This window comes from Nothoprocta perdicaria, unplaced genomic scaffold (assembly GCF_003342845.1).
Source record: "Nothoprocta perdicaria isolate Ctin4 unplaced genomic scaffold, notPer1 scaffold_15, whole genome shotgun sequence".
Classification (NCBI taxonomy): Eukaryota; Metazoa; Chordata; class Aves; order Tinamiformes; family Tinamidae; genus Nothoprocta; species Nothoprocta perdicaria.
This window is the reverse complement of record NW_020454649.1, coordinates 3,315,355-3,339,218: the sequence shown is the minus strand read 5'-3', so window position 1 is coordinate 3,339,218 and position 23,864 is coordinate 3,315,355. Positions and strand designations below refer to the sequence as shown.

General features: G+C 41.4%; 1 protein-coding gene across 1 annotated transcript; it reads right to left on the bottom strand.

Annotated features, from left to right (window-relative positions):
- Positions 1 to 1,731: 1,731 nt before the first annotated feature.
- On the bottom strand, positions 1,732 to 15,266 carry FBXO3 (F-box protein 3). Its single transcript, XM_026034689.1, has 11 exons — positions 15,140 to 15,266; positions 11,658 to 11,747; positions 10,242 to 10,405; positions 9,515 to 9,629; positions 7,584 to 7,788; positions 6,500 to 6,545; positions 5,392 to 5,476; positions 4,402 to 4,524; positions 3,786 to 3,901; positions 3,291 to 3,481; positions 1,732 to 2,084 (listed from the first exon to the last, which is right to left on the bottom strand). The coding sequence occupies exons 1-11, from the start codon at positions 15,244 to 15,246 to the stop codon at positions 1,959 to 1,961; spliced, it is 1,368 nt and encodes a 455-aa protein (XP_025890474.1). The 5' UTR covers positions 15,247 to 15,266; the 3' UTR covers positions 1,732 to 1,958.
- Positions 15,267 to 23,864: the final 8,598 nt, after the last annotated feature.

Sequence of the window (23,864 nt, the reverse complement as noted above, 5' to 3'; positions counted from 1 at the left end):
CCTCCGCAGAGCGCGGCCCTGCCCAGCGGCCGGCGCAGCCGCAGCCCGCAGTGCGCGGAGCGCCCGCGCCTCTCTGCCCCGCGCGGTGAAAGGGCTGCAGCGGAGGAGCCCCGCGTCCCCTGATGCCGAATGGTGAGGTGTTCAACAAGGCTGCACAGCAGCAGCAGCCTCTTGAAGCAGCACCCAAAGAAGCCAACGGGAGCGCAGGGCGGGTGCTGAGCATTACACAGCTGATACAGCAAGACGCAGCAGCCTTGCGCAGTTCAGGCCACTGGTGTTTGCCATTACCCCTGCTCGACAGCCCCGTGCTGTGTCAGAGCACTGCAGAAGCAAATAGGCCTTGTGCAGGGGGACAGGGACAGTCACCTCTCCCCCGTGACCAGCAGTGCTGGCCGAGGTGGTTGATGTCCTGCTTTCCACAGGAGCCTCGGCTGCTTCTGCACTCTTGATAGCCAGCAGGCATAAGCTATGGAGCTTCAGGCAGGAGGGTGCTTTGGCATGGGCCATAGCTCAGGTGCAGTTGTTAGAGCGCTGCAGCATTTGCAGTAACACTGCCCCTGACGGCCGCAGGCTCTGCACCGTGTACCAAAAGCTGCCTGCAGTCACGGAATGGCCTTTTTCCCGTGGCAAAGCGGGTTGCTGCAGCACGAACCCCGCGCTCCCCCCTCCGGTGCCCGGTTCCCTCCCCAGCCGCAAGGCTGGCAGCAGCACAGGCACGAGGGCTTGTGCTCGCACAGCAGCCTCCACCTTTCACCAGCGGGGCTCGGAAGCTGTAACTAGTCAGAACCACAGAGATGCTTCTGAAACAACAACAGCCAGATTTCCCACAGGGAAACTACTAATGCTGAGAGTCAGGAGGAGTCAGCTGCTACCCACACGGGAGTCACGCAGCCACAGACTTCTCTACCTGCCCAGACTTGAGTTCCAAGCAGCACTTTAGAGCAAAGGAGGATGTTAAGTGTTTATTGATGATGATGGGGAAAAAAAAATAAATGTGAGAAAGCAAACAGGTACTTCTTTAAATATAAAGTTTCTAGTCACTCGATGTTCTATCAAGATCCATTTTTTGATTCAGGCAGAGTTACAAAAAAAATCCAAAGAGGATTTAGGGAAACATGATACTTCAACAAATTTTTCACCTATGACAAAGTCTGAACAGCAAACATCATAAAAAGAAAAAACCAAAACATATGTACAAATTCATACTTTCTAGTCAGTGAGAAATTTGTTACTGAGTGGCAGATTATTCATGTACATTCCACAAGGCATTACCCAGAGTCAGCATAAAATTAAGCTGAAAGACAGATTGTCTAAAAATAAGGCCAGTTTCACCCCAAATTTATGCATTTGATGACCAGAAATTTCTGGTACGTGTAGGTAAATTTAAAAGAAAAAAAAAAAAAGGAAAAAAAGAGAGCACCTGATCCAACCCAACTGGGCAACTCAGTCCAAACTGCAAGATTCATTCCTAGAAGTTACTGACAGTAGAAACCCAGGAGAAAGGACAACAGTATACACCTTTTTTTTTTTCTTCATCTTGTCTATTGCTAATTTTTAAATGCTTGTATAAAAACAAACCCCCACACCATATTTGCAATATGATCATAAATAGGCAATAGTTTAAAAACGCAAGATATGATTACCTTAAGTTACTGAGCTGGCTTGCACTTTGGGAAAAAAAAAAAAAAAGTGTGAACAAAACCCAAACGTCATTCTCTTCCTCCCTGCCTCCCCCTGTTCCAAACCATGGGGAGGAAAAAAAAAAAGTGTATACTCTGATTAATATTAGAACTGGCACCAACATTCATGCTAGTTGCCCTGATGTGCAACAGAAAGTTCATTTACAATAGTCAGAAATATTCTTATGCACTAGCCCCAAAGAGTTTAGCTTTTGCGACGTCAGTTTGTTCCATTTTGGAAAAGAAAAAAAAAAAATCCCACAAAAGCACAACATCCCATCAGGTGTGGCGTGGGCAGCGACCAGAGGGTGCAGGAATGTCCAACACTCTGCGCCGCTCTTCATACTCATCCGTGTCCGTAGAATCCTCGTCTTCATCCACTGCGTATTCATTATGATTTGTTTCCTAATACAAGACACACACAGATTTAATCAAGATCTTGCAGCCCATCCACTTCTAAGGAGGCATCAACACAATTACCTATTATCTGAACAAAACCAGTTCTAGCCAATTACAAATCTTTGCAACAAGAGATTTTTGCACAACTAATTAATCTTTAATGCAAAAAATGGTATCCACTCACCTTAATAATTTAATAATAATTTAATAATGTACAACTACATAAAGCCGTAATTCAGTATCTCAGTCATTCTGGCTTGTCTATTGACTTGTGCAGAGTTTTTATATAAATAATTTAGAGCCACTACTAGTTTTAAATCCAGAGGAAGAGCAACAAGATAAAAATGTCATTGATTTCTACAGTCAACCAAATAGCAGAGTTGACAATTCCCCTAAACATAAGTCAGGGCTAAAGGTGACATTTTCTGTTACAAGCTCGACCTCTGCTGGCACTTACTGTTAGAGCTAGTGGTATTGAGAGTTTCTAACATCCCTTAGAAAGTATAAAAACAATGTAGATGTCTCTCTCTGAGGAAAGAGTCAGTAGTTGCAAAGAAAAAGCTGAAATAAAGTTTATCTAAATTAGTCGCTAAATAAAAGCTATGCTATAAATAAAGCAAATAGCATTTTTCTTCAAAAGTGTAAAACCACTAAGTACTTGGGTTTACCAGCAACTTCCAAACTAAGCTTATGTAACAATTAACAAGATGCTAAATATACTTTTGCATTGCTAAGTTACTTCATGAAATGCACTTTCCAGGGTGCCTGACTGGTGGAAGATCAGACAGACGGCCAACGTTCGGCTGCCAGTCAGAAGCTCTCCAAGAAGGCAGATCAACTGCAGTGTGATCCTACTAGGCAGGATATTTAAGAAAACCATGAAATTCGATGGGCTCGATGAGACGATATCAATCTGAATACTGTCAGTACTGTAAGCTTTACACCAGCAGTGTTTTATGCTCAGCACCACTCCAGAAACTGAGAAGAATTCATGTAACTGGAAATGGCATAATTTGAGACTGTTATTTTTTCTTTCCCAAGAAGTAGAATGACTTTTTGTAGAAAAATGTGGATTGTTAATATTAAAATAGGCAAATTCCCAAACTGAAAAAGGGTCATGACACTTTAGTTTAACACACACTGTCCTATCAACACAAGTGTTCTCGGCAAACATGAGAAGTCTAGTGTAAAAAAAGTTGCATCTTCACTTACTATTCGTGCTGTAGACACCTTGAATGTCGGACACACCATATGAAATCTGGGAATTGTAACATTAAAAAATCTTTCCTTGTAGTAGAGGCAATGGAAAGTGTAATATCCTTCCATATATCCAGAAGTGGTGGAAAACGTAGTACAGCTGGTGTATTCATAGACTCTCCCTGGACTGATTATTGGAAACTCCCCTGTGGATGAAGCGTTAAGCTGAATCAGAGAAGTCTGAAGTAGAACTACCATTTGGCATTTTGTTTGAACATTTGCAATCTACAAGATTCAGGCAGATCATTTTATAATCCAGTCAACACAAAGTGATTCTCAGTAACTACAGGAACAAACAAAACAAAAGATCTAAGGTCAACGACCAGGATGCTGGGCATCCTTCCCCTATCGCTGTGAGGAAGGCTAGGGAAGAAGGCTAGCAATCACATATATTCACCACAGAAACACTCTCTATCAGGTTCACAAAAACAATCTAGAACTTGTACCTACCAACTACTCCAGGCCCCTGAACTTCTTCTACGTCACCTTTGGCATTTGTTATTCTCCAGTATCGACTGTCCAGCTGACAAGCCTTCTCAGGAAGAGCATCTTTGGACATTTCAATTCTAGAAGCCAAACAACATACTTAACATGTATGGCCATAGTTCAATAACCAGTAAGAAACCCTTCTCACTATACTTAGGATATCCCTCTGAAAGCAGCCTTGGCAAAAAAAAAAAAAAAAAAAGAAAAAAAAGTCTTAGGCAAAGCATAACTATTTCATTAACAGGATCCACCTCCTTGTCTCTGCTTCCTTATTGTTACTTTTCCCTTCCTAAGTCTAAATTACTCGTAATTTCTTTCTCCCACCCCATTATTGTACTCTACCAACTTGACCAGTACTTTACATATCTGACTAGATATGATACAATTTTTTTTTTTTTTTAATAAAAGTACTGCATGCTATGTGCATTCAAGCACACGGCATCTAGGCATCTTCATTTTAGCACATTAGCAAATGTTTGTGTGATAACAAACATTTAGCTGTTTGTAAATTGCAAACTGGTAACAAGCACTATATAGTTCTTTCTCATTTTATGAGAGTTAACTCAGCTGTTACTCTTACCTGATTCTGTAAGTGAAAAAATAATGAGGTGGGTGTACAGAACTGAGCTCAGGTAGAAAAGATGTGGACACAGAAACTGTAATATCTCCCGTGGTAGCAACACATTCTTTATCATGCACATACCTACAAAAAGGAAAGTGCTAACTCTGCAAACTGCTCAGTACATTCAATACTAAAGTGATTCATTAACAAGAACAGAGTGATATTAGAATTAAGAGTAATATCTGATTTTGCTTTTGGCATCTAAAGCACATATATAATATATTTGCGACTGTGACCCATACCTCCTCATCACAACAACTCTGGATCTCCTGGTAAATGCACCTGTGCTTTAATAAAAGCAAGGCACAGAATTTGATCCGAAGCCAACTTCAACCAAGACACACTTGTTTAATAAGGACGTGTCTTTAGGCTATTTGGAAAACAAAACTAAACTCCTACAGCAAATTAATTCAGAGATCTAGAGTTCAGGTTCTACAGCATCCAGCATGACACAATCAGAGCTCCTCCTTCATCTCCTCCTCGTCCCAAAGCACGGAAGTTTAACATGAATATCTCAACAAGTCCTGTTTGTTTACTTATTGAGCACAATGCTGTTTTAGAAATTAGTTCATTCAAAATATTTTAACAACTCACAACAGCCATACAGCTGCAGCATACTTGTCGGGAACAATAACATATCGGTAGCTAAGTTTCAGGTGAATTTTACTTCAAAATTCCAGCCCCGTTAATACACTAATGTCAAGGTTTCTGGTAAAAAAAAAAAAAAGATGTATATACACACACACACACACATATATATATTTGTGTATGTATGTTTCTTTAGGCCTTGCATTTTATAGTTATATGTCCAACAACTTTCCATGCTTTCTCCTCTCTCTACCATCTGCTTTCATACCAAATACCCATAATTAGTTACTTAGCAAAGGTTATAATTTTAAAACAAGTACCAGCATCTCATAGCAAAGCTTTAAATCCTAGTCACAATACCTGAAGATCTGGTCTCTGATGATAGGATAGCCACCAGTTACAACTTTGTTTACGTAAGATGTAAACCATTCCAAGTAAGAGGTACCTGGATGCCAAAGAAGAGAACTGGTCATAACGAGAAGCAAGATCACCACCATGCATATTATGATACATGAGCTGGTCAATATTCAACATTTAACAAACTGAAGACCATCTGGAGAGAACAACCTAGGACTAGGAGGTGAGAGGGCATACTCTAGATAGGACCCATTAGGCAGAAAAACCTCTTAGTTAAGTACTTCCCATTATAATCCCAGCCTTCAAACACTGGTGCCTTTCATCACCTTGTTTCCAGATCACAGCTGTGTTGCTGTGATCTGGAAAGAAGGCACACACAGTTCCTACAACAAAAGAAAACAAAACCAAAATCCCCACTCTAGCAACCATGCAAGGCTAAATTTTTAATATAAATTCCAGCACCAATTAGAACACATGTGCCTTCCACTAACTGACAGGAATTAATTTAGATGTTGCCACAGCTACCAGATTCTAATGAATTAACTAACAGAAATAAGTCAAAACAAGTAAATGTACATGTCAGATGATCAGAAAGGATTAATATTCCCCGGAACAACTGTGCAGTTTTTACCTTCCCTCCTTTATGCTTTGAGCAAAGCAGTCAGTGCAATCAAAAGCCAGGCAGGCTTTTTCTGCAGCTATGATTATAACCAATTAGATTTATTAAGGCATACAAAGTATGTTGAACTTTCAACATGGCTGCAAAAACTACTGCAAAGTCTTTCTACCTACTTGGATGCTGGATTTCCTAATCACTTACATCACTCTCATGAGGGCCAATTTAAAGGTTTTGCTCATCTCATGGACCGGTTAGTGTGCTGAACAATTTGCATACAAGACACAAAGAAAGAAAAACTTCATAGATCTAATGTTATTCCAAGTAACCACTGATGTTTTGAAGTAAGTGGTAATTGTAAAAGCAGCACAGAGAACTTAGAACATTTCTTTAGCTCAAGTCAACTGTACTGTGCAGTTCTGATTCACTTTGTCAATTAGTGGCATACATTTTCTAAATCCTGCCATTGCAGAGCATTTCATTCTAAAGTGTTACCTGTAATGAACATATCAATAGCAGATGGATTGCGAGCCATTTGGTCCTAGGCAGGAAAGAAGATGCATTAAAAAGGAGATAATTAGACTTCCAAGGTAAAATTCAACACTTGAAATGTAACATAAAGAATATCTTCACCATATTTGCTAAAACAAAATTTGACCCTCTTAATACATCATTATATTCCCAGTCAGATACTCAGATATACAATATAAAACACAAAAGTCTGTCCCTATGAGGGCTGAGCTGATAAAACATGCAGCTTGGACATTTTGCTAAGGCTGATGCACATAAAATTAGCTTTAATGTGTCATTTAAGAAACAAGGTAAAAGTTGTCTTAGCACAGAAAAAGACATCTTGAAAAAAAAACTGTAAGACTACACACCCCCTTGGAACAAGGTGGACAATCTGCAGATGACGTGAAACACAAATATGCAATTAACCGTCAGGTTGGTAGGATGGCTAAAGTTTTGCTAAGTATAAAATCATTAAGCTTCAGCAGTAAGACCCCTATTTTTAAACAACACAGCTGAAAGGATTTTCAAAAATATTCAGGTAATTAAATTCTACAAAAGAGCTGTCCTGACCAGTTTGTTCTTTCACTGGAAAGCAGATTTTGCTTAGAACCCAGAGTGTATCACTACACTGGTGAGGTCACATTTAACATATTTGGGAGGGCAGATACATACAGATAATTTCCCATGCTGGAGAAGCCCTTCTTTGTTTAAGGAATAGGGACAGGAATATAATTCTGCTATAGCTTCAACAGATTATCACCAATGAGAATAAATGTTTTCACTATCATAAACCTATAGAAGATGATACATATATATATATATATATATATATATATATATAAAAGCCAATAACTGCTTCACGTAATTTTATTTCATGTATTAACCATTCCACTTGTGAGTTTGATAACAACCTGAAGGCCAGTAAAGGACAAGTCACTGAAAACAATATGCCCACTTACTATTCACTTTGAGCTATGTAAAGTATTTCAGCTGTCTAATAACACGCAAAGGGGTTCTGTCAATCATTCAAAAAGTAAATGCAAAAATACAAGCCTATCTTCCTTACTGGACATTGATAGAAGATCTCGTATTTATTTCGCCCCTCCACACTCTCCAAGGCCATGTACTGACTCAGGCCAGTGTGAATGCAAAAGGTAAGTGGGAGGCACTGCTTCAGCCCCAGCCGCTGCTGAAAACCTCCAGCGGCTGTGTCGATATCCAGCAGGTCTTCAGAGCGGTAGTGGTTGGACAGTGCCATACTTCCCATCAAACTAAACAAGGAAGAGGGGAAGAAAGGAAAGAAAAACAAAAAAGAAAAAAATATCAACAGAAGATACAATTCACAGCATACAAAACAGTATTAAATCACTCCAGCACTCAGGCATAGCATGGACTAGGCTGTGATCTGTCATGGCTCATGCAAGAGCAGCTAACTTCCTCAGCCATACACTCATGCCCCACACACAGTGGGCAGCCACCACCTTCTTCTTCCAAGCCAAGAGAAGAAGCCTCTTGGGCACACCTCCACCCCCATACTCCCTTCTCATTAGCCTTTCACTCATGTTCTCCGATGCAACCTCCTGCAAGTGATGAGCTTTTACTGGTGTTAGGAAAGCAGTGAGTCAGACACAGGCTGCCACATGCCAGCATGGTAAAGCTTGCTCCCTTCTAGGGCAACAGGTTCCATTCCCCACCTTTTTCCTCATACAGTCTTGTCTGGAATTAGTCTGTTCTCCAGTCTACAGAGCAACGCATCTAACAACCATCCTGAAGTGCCTAACATTGAAAATGTGCACAACTCATCCACATCTAGTCCCAAACTGCCTCCACTTTTAGTGCTGCACGCCCATCCCTGCAGCTCACTGCGCACACTTGCCCTGCCCACACCTGATCTCTCCATGGAATCACAGAGCTAGAAAACCAGTTTGTCCCCAAAGAAAAGGCAGCACACTTGCCAAGGCAAAGGCACTCGACTCGGCACAGTAGCAGCTCTTGGGGCAGAAGACAGCGAAAAAAAGTAGGAAGAACAGGGAATGCACAACTTGCAGAGCTGCGTTTTCATCACTTCCAAGCTAAGCTCACAAGCTGTATTTTGCACACATCAACACAGTAAGCTTCACAAGTCATACAGATATTGATAAAAGCTATTGGAAAGTCATCCACTGATCTACAGAATCTGGGCACCTTTCCTCCTTCTAAAGTGTCTCCTGCAGAACAAACAAAACTAGAAATCATACTTATGGTTGGATAGAACTGCTTCCCATATTCCTTCTGCAAGCACAATACTGAATTAGTGGAAGCTGCACCAAAATTACGTGGTGTTTTTTTTGTTTTTTTTTTTTTAAACTAGCAAATGTTACAAATAAATATGGAAACATTAAAGCATTACCCTTACAGAAGCAGGGATGATTTACCCTAGCTTTCCAACTTTTTGCTAATGTTTGTGGCACTTCATCAGATGTCGGCTTGGTGACAAAGGGCTTCAGCATGAACTCCTTCTACAGTTAGAGGATATGAAACCATGCTTAGCCACTTGTCTTCTAACCTTAATGTAAATGGAGCTTTTATATCACTGCTACAGAATCAAATTCTAAAATCTTCTAGCCTGGATTTGCAGAACTGACACTTCAACTCCGAAGTAAGACATCGGGGCAGATAATTTATTTCTACCAGTGCAAATTGATAACAGTTGATTTTTGAGCTTTTTTTTTTTTTTTTATTGAGTAAAAAGAAACAGAAGTAAGATACATGAGCAATTTGAGCAATTAGAAATCTACACTGGATTTTTGTTACCTCTGAGGGCGGAGTAGAAGCAATTCTCAAAGTGTCACCTCACACAGTCACTCATTTAGGTTAAATGCATTTAATATTTTATCTATCCTATTCAATAGACGTTTTTCTCTCTCTTTTTTCTTTTTTTTTTTTTTCTTTTTAATTAACAGCCATCTAAAAAGCCCCAAATGAGTAAGAACTTGATGCATAGTTTCAGCTCCTTACCCAGGAACAACTAGCTTCTGTCCATTATGAATACGAAATGAACATCGATAATCATCAGGAAGTTTGCAACCTATTTGTGCTTCCACAGCATCTAGATCTTCCTCCTGCACACTCTCTGTGCACAAAGAGAAACACAAGAGCATTAGGCGGCAGTTTGAGAGAGGAAATCAAGAACTGCTGCTCCTAAGAAACTCTTGAGATTTCATGTTGCTTCATAATTCTGCCTCTGAGTACCAGGACATTGTTCCTGACATGAGGAAACATTAGAACTCATGTTAACATCTTTCCTTTAAAACTCTAGTTCACATAATTTCATCAGAGCTGCATTGCTAAAAAATAAGGCAGAAACTGGACATACTCTTTGCTTATTATAATACTGTATTTCAAATTGCTGAAAATAAAACTTACTCAAAGTCCTTTGGCCCACCCCAGCATATCCGCCCCAGCAATCTTAGCATTGTTTTGTTTTTAACAACACCCCGTAAGAACTATATATTTCAATAACAACATAAATCTACTCTCAGTGAATCTGTGAATTACTAGCAACTGGACAAGGACCACATACATTATCTCATTTACTGACTGACTGGGGGGAAAGCAAGAGCATTACGTGACATCAGGGCTCCAATAACCGCTGCACACACCTAGGATGGAAGCACCATGACACAAACGCCGCAGCGTGCAGCACCAGCCAGCCCAGGGGCTGGAAGCAAGCACCATGCCATACCTTTCAAAGAACCAATCATTCGAGGACACCGCTGTCCTAAGTATTTTTCCAAGTCATCCCAGGCTTTTTTCAGTGTAGCGTAATACTGGATATATCTTCCTAGATCAGAGTACGTACTGATGAAGATTGCTTTCCAGCTCTGATTTCGTTGATTTTTTTCCTCTCTAGGTAGATATGAAGAAAGTAAGTTAGAGTTCCACCCTAAGAAGCTTGATTGCTAAAACAGTATGTTAGTATTTCTTACCTGGCATAAACAGTCCACACACAATTATGTCAGGGAACACTTCTGAGTCACATGAAGCTACAAACACTCAATTTAATTCTAGCACCTAGTCAACAGCTACTTGCAACAAAATCAGGAAATATTTTAGGTTTTCAGTATCAGAGTAAACTTCAGAAGACAGCAAGCTTCGTAGCATCAAGCCTTGGAACTGGTGAATGACTGCATGAGATCACACTGGGAAGGCCTTAACACCTGTGCTTCTGACAACTGCCTTAGGTATAAACTCCTTTATTCACTCCATTAGAAGAATAAGGAGCAGAAGAGACAATTAATGGAGAATTCTGTGCTCTGTTAAAAACACGCTTTCCAAAAGGAACTGCTGGATTTGTAATTCTTCTTGCATTACAACAGGAGATTAAATTAACTCCTCTCTCCACTATCCTGCCTGTGTGTACATGCACATTCTTTGTCATCAGCTGTTCTGCTTTCTCAGGCAATTTGCACAATAAAGGGAGCAGTAATACGAATAAAGAAATACCCAGAACTGCTTACTTAAGGAGTTAACAGATCTCACAATTTAGAACTTAAAGAGAAAGATACTCCCTAGAAGACAAGATGTAAGATGAGATGAACAGTAACTAAATTTGTTACTAATTCACTTCTGTCAATTCTACAAGTCTTCTCAGCTATATTTGAGAAAAACATGCTTGATTAGCAAAGACGTGGGCTGGTATCTTTATAGCTGGCTTCCATTTAACAGACATTCTAAACCTATGTTCACTGATGTTAACTGCAAGCAAGAAAAAGGGAAAATGAGCTTTAGAAAACAAGACAGGCTTTCACAAAGAGTCATGCTTGTTAATCTTTTGACTTAGCCCAGTGTCTCCCTTTCTATCCCCAAATTACGATATTCTTAGTATCATTTTGCTCTGTGGAACATGTGGTGCCTGAAAAGGTCAAGCTATGCTTTCTCCTTCAACTTTGGCATTATTAGGTTATCTTTTCTCCACTTGTCCACAAAATTTCACAAAAAAAAAAAATAATCTTCATGAAACCCTCCTAGGAAATCAACATTTTTAATACCTCTAACTCAAACTGGTGAACTGCTTCATGTTTGATGAGTTACCAGACATAACATGTAGACATACAGACAACACAGTAACATACACCTTATTTTCTGGGTGGATACTTACTCTGAAATGAGCCAGTACTTCTTGCAGTGTCTTTTCCATAATGGATCATGGCTCGATAGCTGATTTAATCTTCGACTTAAATAGCAGCAACTATAAATATAAAAATCATTAAGCTTGATTGCAGAAGAGTAGTAAAATAAATAGGGATAAATATAGACCGATATATTATACATTAGAGTCATGCTTACAATGGTTAAAAGTCTTCATTATGTCTACCTAAGATGGGAAGTAATGTCAGAGTAATGTAAGCACAGACTTTCAGGACTGTCAGCAATTAAGTGATTTTGTAAAGCAGGTCATACTGTAGATCTGCTCCATTGAAAACATGACCTAAAAATTCCAGTGCAACACTCCATCAGTTGTAAGTATGCTAGGACTTTAGGCTAGTTATTTGGATTTTAATCGCTTCCTCATCTGGATCACCAGACTCTTATTAGGTCTTTCACTTGACATACCACTGAAAGCTCAGTTGGTAAACTACAGAAATCATACTGTCTCATTATTAGAAAGTTATTTTCCATTTTATTTAAATAGCAGATTTTGTGACAGGAAATGAAAAACCCAAAGGAGAAACACAAGGGGTGGCAGAACTGGAAATAAGAAACGCAAGCTCACATCTGAAGAGCCTGTTGCACAAACAACGCATATAAGCTCCTGCCAATACGGGTAACTCTACTACTTCAAGCAGTTAAAGAATCAGATGCAGCGTATGCAGCAATTGTCACAAATGCAGTATTAAAAAATACTGTAGGATACTGGATGAGGATCCGCTCTCAAAAGTCATATAAATCAATCCTCTGCAAGAAAATAACAGCTAAGCTATATTCCTGAGGCCTGTCAACTTGCTCTTCAAAGGCACTGATAATGCCATAAGCTACAGGAGGCTATTCTGGTATTTACTTGTTAGTTAAAGAGCTTTTCTTGACTGCACAACTGATGCACTACAGCAAAACTGTCTGTCCATTTCAGCAAATTCATTTGAACAGGCAAAGCATCAGCAACGTGCAGCACAGCAGTACGGGGACCTCCAAAACATGAGCTTTGTTATGCAAAGACTCAGACTTACAGAATTTAGGAGAAAAGATAATAGTCTCATTCAGCCTAGCCCAAGCAACAGAAAATGAGAGTTGCTCCGTGTTTTTGCGGAGTCCAATGTTCTGCTATACTTTAAGGAAATTTCCATAAAGATAATGACAATCTAGATGTGGCAACATCACTTCCTCCAAAGCCTGTTTTAAGACTTAATTACAGCTATTAAGAACACACTAACATCCAATTCCTCAAATGAGGTTACCAAGCTTCAGCTTAGTTTCCACTTCTTATTTGTTTCAGTGTAGTTCAGAAGTCGGCAAGAAAACCAGTAACTTGAATGGACAGAGATATATATTGTAAAATAAAGATGCATCCCAATCTTATCTTTGATAAATTAAGCTGAGCAAAGTCCAGGTTTAGGAAAAACATTTCACACTAAGACTACAAAATTATTTTTACACTTGCTCAGTTCAATCTCCCTACCCCTAAAGTGCTAAAACTAGAATTGTATTTGTGTTCCAAAATTGATCTCATTAAATAAAGCAATACACCTGTTTGCCTTGTACTTACCACTTCAATGACACAAATGCATTCACTTCACTTCTAGTATCAAAGAAAATTCTACTAATAAGTCATATTAAATTGATTATTGTAACTCACATGTTTTATTTGCCACCCTCCATCAGCATCATCTCGCACTCATTTGCTTGTTAGAACTATAACTCACTTGCCTTTTTGGATCATTTTTACCAAAATACAGAAATTCTGTATGACTGCTGCGTTTCTTTGCAGCACTTGAGAGCTTCAGTGGCTTTGCTTTCAAAAAATAAGCTATTCAACATTTTTATTAACAGTAAGCTATTCAACATTTTTATTAACAGTAAGCTGGTGAAATTTACTATTAATTTCTACAGGGCTCTACTAGAGATAGCATTATGCGATGACTGCTTATTATGAGTTAAGTCTTGTCCATGCAAGCACTTTATTCACAATATGCTGAAAATTTCTGTAGATAAATATAATCCTCGCAGGAATCGATTAGATAGATGTTTGTCAATCAAGCACACAATTTCTTGGAGGAAAAAAAAAAAAGGTTTTTCTCTTGCAGAGGCAAAAATACCACCTTATCAGAGGAGCATAGGGCTTCAAAAAACACAATCCAAAATGGATTTAAAGCTATTTGTGTTAATTACATAAATATTTGCCCTCATGTCAGTTTCTCCTTTCCTTGCAGGTGACCTTAAGGGCTAATTGATTTGTAGAATGCTATGGAAATAAACTCTAACATTTGTGATAGAGTATACATGAGCGACTGCAACATAAGCAAGCTAGAAACTTCCTCAACAAATGCTTTGAGGACTACAAATAGCCAAGTATATGGGATTACCTATTATCATCCCCACTTAAAATACTTAAAAGGGACCTTACTTAATGGGGAACTAAAAAGTTGTGAAGTTGTCTTGGCACAAGAAAAATACATACCCTTTCACCAAATACATGACAAAAACAGGTAATGGGCAGAGCTGTCTTTGCTATGCCACAGCTATTAGTACATCTACACTGGATTCATACAACTGTTACAATTTTTCTTTACATTTACATTCTTTGCTGAAGCCCTAGCAGATCTTCCTCTGTTGCCTTTAACTTTCCTGAATATTTAAAAAAAAAAAAAAACCCTATTTACAACAGTCTATTTGTTTTGATTCCCACACATTCCTCCCTCTTTGACTAAACACTGCGATTCCAGTGCCTGCCGGCGCATTCACCCATGAGCCATGACCTGATGCGAGCTGAGCAGGCAGATCCTCACCGGGCGTCATGACGCGTGAGCCACCTTGCAAAACATCCGCCTCGCAACTTTCCTCCACTTTTTTATTTTATCCTTCTGATAGGAAAAAAGCAGCTCTCCCACATAGTCCTGTTCAGGTCTCCTTGGATGCAAGCAAGGGCTCCTTCCTTGGTGCAAAGGTGCGTGTGCTGGGCACAGGGCTGCCCTTTGTTTGCCAAGGGATAACACGGCAGAAATCCTGCTAATTCGGTTATGAAATCACCTCCAAGTTGCAACATAGGTATGGACAAGCACGCTCTCTAATTGGGGAACGTGGGAGGGGAGGGAAATCAGTCCCTTCAGCCTTTCAACCCCGCAGAAGGGGCGGGTGTCCCCGAGGGAGGGCGCTCCGGGCCCGCCGCGGGCCACCCCCAGCGCCCGCTCCAGTTACGCAGCCTAGGTGGCCGTTAACGGCCGGTAACGGCCGGCCCCGCCCCGCCGCGGGGGGGCGCCGCGCATCTGCTGCCCCCGCGGAGGAGCCGCCGAGCGCGGAGGGCGCCGGGCCCCGGCAGCGCCTCCCTGCCCGTCTCCCTGCCGCCCTCCCCGCTTCCTTCCCTCCCTTCCTGCCCGGCGGCAGCCCCGTGGCGGCGGGGCAGTCTCGCCGCCGTCGGCGGTCACGCACCTCATGAGGTCGCGGTAGTCGAGGAAGCTGAGGATGAGCAGCAGCGGGTCGGTGGGCAGCAGCTCCAGGCTCAGCGCCGGCCCCTCCATATCCAGGGAGGCCGCCATCTTGCGCGGCGTCCTGCGGCGACAGCGGCGGCGGCGGCACCCCCCTCCCGCGGCCGCCACCTGCGCTGCGCCGCGCCGCCCCTCGCGCCGGTTTGTTGTCACCGGCCGGGGCGGGGAGAGCGCGGCGCGGCGCGGCGCGGAGAGCGCCCCCTGCCGTCCGGGCGGAGCGGCGGCACGGCGGAGGAGGAGCCCGCCGCGCCGCCCGCCGCCATGTCGGCCGGGCCGCGCGCGCCGAAATGGAGGCCAAGGGGCCGAGAGCGCCAGGCAGGGGCGCCGCGGCTCCTCGCACACAGCGGCCCCGCGCCCCAGGTGTCCCGCACGCCACGGTGGTCCCCATGCTCTGCAGTCACAGCCCGTGTGCAGCCCTCACATAGCGGAAGGGAGGGATGGCCCGAGATTGACACGTGTGCCCAAGCCGTGCTTGGGTTCTGGGGAGAGCCAGCTGCTTAGCGTGCTCTCCTGAAAAAGGGTCGTTCATTTCCAGCTGGGCTGCAGGCACCCCTGAATCCTCACGGGAACCTGCGGGCAGGACGGGCATGGGCAGCAGCGCAAAGCGAGGACAGCGGCTGCTTTGCACCAGAGAGGTTTTGAAGTCGCTTTCATGTTTTATTGAAAATAAATGCATTCTCTGAGGGAAGTCTGTTTTCGTTCATTTGAGGAATGATCTCAAGAGCACCAGGCCTAGAAGTGAACAAAAAGTGACGCGAGGGGAGCCCCGCGATGCCATTTTCCCCTAAACCCCAGTTTCTTCCCTCTCAGCTTGTGATGGGGTTTCTGGGTGCCAAGTCCTGCCCTTTGGCAGGAGCCAGGAAGCTTCTGCAAGCAGGAGTCCAGGCCACGGCAGCTCCAACGTGCGTTGCCGGCCCATGAGCCCGGCCCTGGGCTCCTCCGCTCCGCTGCCAACATCTGCCCTGAGCCACAGGCTACGGCACCGCCGGGTCCCGGCCCGGGCGGCCCCACCAACAGCTTGAATTGCGAGAAAAAGCCTGTCCAGCCAAAGACGTTTCGGATGAAACATGTCAAGCTCTGCAAGCAAAGTCGCTTTGCTTAGCAAACTATGCGTGAAGTTGGTCCAGGATGTAGCTATTAATAAATCCTTGAAATAATAAACTGATAATGTAATGGTCCTGTAAAATTAAAATTCCCAAAGCATTTCACAAGTGGTGAATTGCTTCACATATGTGAACATGAGTTGACTTCTGTTTAATCCATGTTTATTTTGTGAACAATTTAGTCTCTGTAACAATCAAATAAGCTATTTCACCAAACTGGACAAGTTCTTCTTTACCTTTTTCTGCACACACTACTCCAGGTGTAATTTTTTTTTAACATCCTTGTTCCGAAAATTCATACTTGCTCTTAAATTTTGGATTGCACCTCCAGAAAATGGCCTATGGATGTTAAAACCTCCTATCTAAACAGTATTGCAGAATCATTCACACTAGGTAAATTTATTAAGGCAATTAGGGGATTAAAGAATGGGAAATCATCAGATGCAGGCAAAGTATGGGCCAAACTATGAAATAAGGTCAGAATAATATCTGCATGATTTCTCAAGATCTGCAGCAGTACATGAAAAGATGAGAAAGTAGGAAAGGTACTTTCCCATAAAACTACTGGTTTGACAGATAATATTACTGACAGTAGCTGGTGAGGGCATATATTTTAGCTTGACATGAATTTGCAAAGGATGGAGTTACTACATTTTTTGACTACTAGTCATTTGAACCACGCTGATAACAGAAACATGTTGCTCCAGCAAGCTTCCAAAATAAGTGTATTAGTTCAAACTGTCTTAAAAGCAAATTCACATTTAAATTTCCCAAAATAAAGGGTCAAAGATAGTTCCACACGGTAAACTCTGAAGCTCTCTAAATCTTTGTCTCTTTTCTCACATAGACTGACAGTTAATGGACAGTCTTTCCAGCAATCAGAGGCAATATTGCAGTATAGGCACACGTATCTGATGTAGTTTTACCCTGTGGCTCGGTAAAGATGTAAATGGAGTGACTATACAGTTTTGTAGGATTTAGTTACACAAAGTATTTATACACTCTGGCTAAATCATGCTTTTGCTTTCGTGTTGCATAACCTAGTAATTGCAATGAAGATAATGTAAAGTATCTGTTCTTGAAGCTGAACATAGACAAAATGTAATAATTTTAACACTCACATTTTTATCATTTAAATGTTTTACCCACAACAAGCTTTGCATTCTCCACATAGCTAGTAGCTACACAAACGTCGGAAATTAGTACATTATTGTGGCATTTTTCTTGCTCAGTTTAGGCCAAAAGGTTCTTCACTTCAGTCATGTTTTTCCTCCAAAAATAAGTTTTTTCCTCCATTATCACCAGTTGTAGAGCATAAGTGGCTAAACACGTCAGAGATATTCCTCAGGCTGAAAATTTCTCAGAATACTTCATGCATTGCATACTTACTCTTTAAAAGATGATTAGGATCCTAGCATATCTCATTTATTTTATCTTACTGCAAATCTAATGAAATGACACACTAGGGATCTTTACCGCATGGTGCTGGGTGTCTCTTGAAATCTACCTAGTGTGCTGAGATGTTTTATCAAAGAATACCCAGCATTTCACATGATCAGTTTCTTAACGGTCTAAATGGAGAATCATAAATGGTCAGACCTGATACTTGACTTGAGCCAACAGCTCAGAGAGTTGGCAGTAAGAAAGATGCTGAGGTTTGCTGGTGCAGGATTGCTGACGTGAATACATTACATGGCTTGTTGGATTTCGTGATAGGGTTTTGGATAGCATTTCTTGTGATTACGAGAGTAAAGCTGGTTGAAGAAATTTCACCCTCAGCTTCTTGTTCCTAATCTGAGTCTCCGTCTGTCATGTTCTTGCTTCTTCTGGCATACCTGTTTTAGTCTCCTAAGGCTGTAAATTTTGTTATTAATGTGGTCCATGGTGAAAGTGGATTGGGGAGGGTCATTTCAATCATCTCAGAGTAGAGCCCCAACACTCTTGAACAGGCACAAGGGAGGGAAAAATATATTGCAATTTAGGAGTTTCATGCCCCATTATATCCATTGTGTGATTAATCTTAACTGAGACCATTTTATGCACACTACAACACAAATATTTTTAAACAATCTTTATAACTATAAATCATTGCTTAACATTTACAGTAATTTGATCTTAAACTAAAAACATTTGGCTGGGTTTGATAAGCTTTACTCCTTATCTGTTTCCAAATGAAAGAAATGTCAGAAGATAATAGGAAACCACAGGATGTAGGTGGGTACAATGTCATTAACCCAGTACCCAGCCTTTGTAATGCCGTGACAGGACACTGAGTATGTCAAAACATGGGGTTTTACAACGAAGCTTAAACTGACTACATGCTATGTAATTGGAACACTGAAGCTACACTCATTTTATATACGGCCTCTTTTACCACTTGCCACCTCGGAGAAAATTTTATTATTATCTGTTTTTATGTATATTGGTTTTCTTCTTTACCATGCAAAGATGGTAAAGGTCAAGGCTTCATAGGAACAACAGGACCATGGCCTTTGCTTGAAAAGCTGATAATCTAGAATTAGCCATCACACAATGAGTGTAACAAGGAGTATGGAGGGAATGTGGTAAGGAAAAATCAGAGTGGCAGCTCTATGATCATGCAGTGACTCCAGTGAGTCACCTGAACATAAAGATGTTCAGTAATCCTTTGAAAGGTAGAGGATTTACATATGAACCGATAACCAAATCACTTTTTTTTCAAGCTTCACAGAAGTGAATCTCAGATGAGATTTGAAAGATGACAGGGTGGTAACTGAAGGGATCAGAGCCAGAACATCAGGGAAATGTGTACGTGAATAAACTAGATATTACATATGACAGACAATTTTGTAACAAATGGGATGTCTGTCAGAATACTCCTTCAGGCTTCCCTCTGAGAGAATGAAACATCAGTCCCCTTCCTGCTAAATGCTGGGTAGATACAAGCAGCAACGACGCTCATCTTGATCTTGAGTCTCTCTCACCATATGGTAAATTAGTGCTTGGCAGCTCTGAGGTCAAGTGAAGCCAAAGGTGGCCTACAGAACAACTTTCCTATCACCAAGAATTAAACCAATTAATTTTATCCAGTGGTTAAAGGGAAACACTAGAAAGCTGGAGTCTCCTCACAGCTTTTTCTGCTAGTAGCTAGAGTCTCCTCACAGCTTTTTCTGCACTTCGGGATCATAGGAAGTGGAAAAAGTGCAGTAATCCAGGCGGATTACTTAGTACAGAGGGTTGCAAGATGATGTTCGTGTGTCATACCCTTATGCCTCTGAACCCTGCAGGTCCTGACACAGGCAAGAGCTAGAGAAGGATCTATCTAGTAATAAAACTGTGTTATGTCTATTCTGAATTGCCAGATGGCCCTATAGAGCTGCTCTTGAATTCGTTGGGTGCCTAAGACTGTCAGAAAGTCACTTCTGTGCCCTTCCCATCTCATGCTGCATAGCTGTGAGTCAGGGTGCTCGGTGCCACCAGACTCGTCCTTCTTTGCTAGCAAACCTTTGGCTCTCAGATTCTTAGCTCTGAAATGGTATAAAATTTTTATGCATGTTTGCAAAGTTATAAATACTACTTAGAGAGGTAATTTAAATAGACTGGACATTTTTCTTCAGATGAAAGATTCTGTGTTAACATAATCAAAGTTAATTTGATTAACTAATCAAGCCTAATTGGGTCAAAAAGACAGTACTAAAGCCTTGGGAATATTTATGATTTCATAATGCTTATAACCTTTTCACTGTACGTGATTCATAATGCAAGATGACATGGTATAAGGGATGTGTGGAAGACTCCTGAAATTAAGGGCTGGAGGAGTATTGTTTCATAATCTTGCAGAAAGTGTTAAGATCCTGGTTGTTTAGACAGAATTTTTCATTTGCCTCAAAGTTCTGAAGATCTTTCTTTACACAAGGACCATTGAGAATATTAAGGCACCCAAGGGAAACTTGTGTTGCAGTTGATTCTTTCCTGACCTAAAGAAACCAGCTGTATGTACCAGATAGTAGCTCACTTTCTTTAGATTATTAGCTGAGATTGCTAACAAGGCAGACAGTTGGCCATGGTTGCAGTATTGGGGATTTTGTGCTGTAAGCACCTAAGCACCTGTGCAGTAGGAACAAGGCTGAGCCCACTGAACTTTCGTCAGATGATGACAACAATAAATTATTGAAGTGTTGAGGTGCTGAGCTTGATTCAAAGAGGTAGCACAAAGATAAAAGACTCCAGAGATCCTTTGCAATTCCCTTAGTCATCCATTCCCACTGAAAACTGCTCTTTTGAAGTTTCCAGGAGGCCTCACATGACCTTTGGTTGTCCTTTTGGTCAGAACTCTTATCTGTCTAGTGCAGCCCCACTCGCTTTTTTTTTTTTTTTTTTTTTTTTTTTTTGCTGTTCTACTCAAAAACACTTATTATGGGATAAACAAACTATGTTTGCTCATGCACGCTCCCCGTTTCCTTATCAGCTGAACAACACGCTTCTCACGCGTGTTGGGTCAAATTCACTCCTGGTCCGACTCCAAGAATTCCCAGGGAGTTGTGCCCTTTGCTCTCTTCAGTGCTCACACTTTTCACACTTTCTGAGTATGAAAAAGGCATAACCACTCTATGACAAACCATGCTGTCGTCACCAGATGCATTATTTTAGCAGAAATTTGTCTTGTAGATCTTAACTTGCTTTTATTAGCAAGACGTCCATAGCCCAGACGTCCTTGCAGACCATTACTTCCCAATTCTGCAGACATGGCTGAACTTTATATACCAGCTTATCTGTCATACAGGGAGGAGAGTTCTTCATCACTTCATATCGTATCAATCACTTGCAGATATATTTCACAGAAAGTCACCATTTAAAATATTATTTGAATGTTCCAAATATTTTTGAGAATGTAGGAGGTTTGTACTTACGCTCATGGGTAATTGAGGACATGCAATTTTGAGACCTGTTTCACCAGTAGATGCAAAGCAACCCATGGCTGAATAGTTACACACAAGTCAAGATATCTAAGTTCTGTTCTTGTTTAAACTTGGCCAAGTTGCCGTGTGATTTTTAGGCAAACCCTGTTAATCTTGTGTCTCAGTTTCCACACCTGTGGAGTGGGACTTGTAGCTTAAAAGGAGAAAGAATGATGGATTAAGGCTATTAATACTTGCCTGGTACTTGAAGAGAGCTGAATGAACATAGTATATTCCTGCAAAATATATTTATTAATGAACTGTCAGATATCTGCTGGTGTATTAGGAACCTTTCAGAGATAAGTCCTCTGATTAGACTAGTATTAAAAAAAAAAAAAAAACACCCAACCCTGCAGCAGGAGGCAGTAGACTGTTTCAGACAGGGTTCGACTTTCTGCCAGTTTAACCTTCATCTCCTTAATAGATTTCTGAATCTTAATTTAATTACAATTCCTTAAATGTTTTCTGATATCATATCTCAATCTCTCTGTTCTGTATCTTTTCATGGTTTCTTTTTTGTCATGGGACATAGGGATAGAAGATTTGTTCCGGTGTCCATTAAAATTCCCATTGCCTGCAGTGCAGGATGCTGTATAAAAGAAACAAACCTGCTTCAAGAGAAATAAGCTACTGCTGCACTCTTTTTAGAGCAACAAAAATCTTTATAAATTATTTTTGTAAGTGTTACGCCTCTCCTTCAAAGTCACAAGTCACCGTTATCAATTAATATATTTAATGGTCTCATTTTCAATTCACATGCAGGCCACACAGGATCCATGCTCATCCTGGCAGATGCTTGCAAGCTTTGTCTTCCCGAGATGAAATGTTGCCTTGTATATGATGGGGGTAGTAAAGAGGGTGATTCAGGAGCGGAAAGACGTGTTAAAGTGCAGCACCTGAGGCCGCCTTGTTTTCTGAATTTACAGTCTCAGACTGGCAGTCGTATAAATGAGTGATGCTCTGTGATGTTCTTTTCGAAGCAGGCTACAAAATTGGCAGGGAGTTTTCAGTTTTGTGCTGATGTGTCCAGAATTCAAATAATTTGATTCTTGGGTATAATGACAGTTGGAGGCACAGTATTACCTTGAGAAAAGAGATGGGAGAGACAGCTGCTGTATCCTGTATTGAATTAACAACCGATTCCCATTTACTCTCTCCACTGAAAACTCTATTATGCAGGGTTCTTATTGCCCTTATTCAAGGGCATGGAATTAAAAAGTGATATTGATGGTAATGCTCTCATCTCCCTACCGTGACATTGAATAATGGGGACAAAGAAGGGAAATCTTGAATGATGATATGCCTTTTAAAATACTGCTGATTTTGAAAACATCTAAAGGACAATGGATTTGACTATCAGCTGATGAAGTCATATTCAGATTCTTATGATTTTTTCCCTATTTCTTTATGTAATTTTTGTTGTTTTTGAAATATTTTCTTTTCCTATAATTTCAGGAGCTAGGAATATGTACTGCGAGGAATATGCTTGAGGATAAAGGTGAAGCGTTGGCTGCACTAATTCCAGAATAAATCTTTTCTCTCTTCTCCTGAGGAATAAATGTTTTAGCTGTATTTCCCTAAATTACGCAGGAAATACCTTCCGATTTGGGAGTAAAACATAGATCTTGATCTTATTAGTACAAAACCACAAGGCCTCTCTGAACTAGTGAGACCGCTACCTAATTTCAACCCCAGCATTAATGAGGCCACTTACACTCAATTTTTAGTGTAGATGATCTGAAAATATGAGTCAGATAGGAGGTGGGATCGCAGGAATAACTCTGCAGTCTGCCTGAGCCAGGTTAAAAATCGCAGCATAAGGAGATTAGGGAATAAGTGTCAAAACTTTTATCTGCAAGCATCTCGACTGATTCTGGCCACATCAATGCTATCTTCGTACTGGTATAATTCTGCGACTTCTATTACACTGTCATATTGTATGAGATCAGAATGCGGCTGAAAAGCTCCTTAATAGCAATTCTGAAAAGGCAAAACCACAATTTACTTTGTCAGAATGAATCTCATTTTATCTCCTCCCGTTTCCCTTAGCGTAGTCATAAATGTGGGCAGAACACTACCCGCTGGTTAAAATACACCACGTTCATGCCAAGATCCTTCAGCCAGCAGGTCTATCAGTGCGCTCTGTTAGTGTCCCAGGCTCCCCAGCTCACGACGTTCTCTTTGATACCAATTTGTCTCAATATGCCACTGGTAGAGGACTACAAAGAGACCGGCCTTGTAACTGATTGCTCTCTTCCTTAAAATTGCCTTGCCATGAAGTAGCAGATGCCGATGGAGTTGCACGTGCTCCTCACGCCTGCCCTGCCAGGGGTGCTGCCAAGGTGTGTGTGCCCAGGGGAGGGAGACGCGGGCAAGAAGAGGGGCTCTGCGGGAGGCCCAGCAACAGCCTGACACCCTGTGAGGGCCTGGGGGCTTTAAAGGCACTAAGTGCTGTACCCCAGAGCTGTATTTTCCGTGTTCTGGCTATGCTGGCCTGTGTATATTTTAGGGCAAGTTCTAGCAGGTGCCTGTGGCCTCCAGAGGTCAGCAAATCACTTGGGAAGAGCCGGACTGCGGGGCTGAGGCGCTGCTTCCTCCCTTCAAATGCAATCCCGTTTTGTCCCCTCGC

Coding starts and splice junctions, on each gene's coding strand:
- FBXO3 (XM_026034689.1), bottom strand. CDS start 15,246: ATGGCGGCCTCCCTGGATATGGAGGGGCCGGCGCTGAGCCTGGAGCTG. Junction 6,546..7,583: donor AGATCTTCTATCAATGTCCA/GTAAGGAAGATA, acceptor TTTCCTGCCTAG/GACCAAATGGCTCGCAATCC. Junction 3,482..3,785: donor TCAGGGGCCTGGAGTAGTTG/GTAGGTACAAGT, acceptor CTTCATCCACAG/GGGAGTTTCCAATAATCAGT.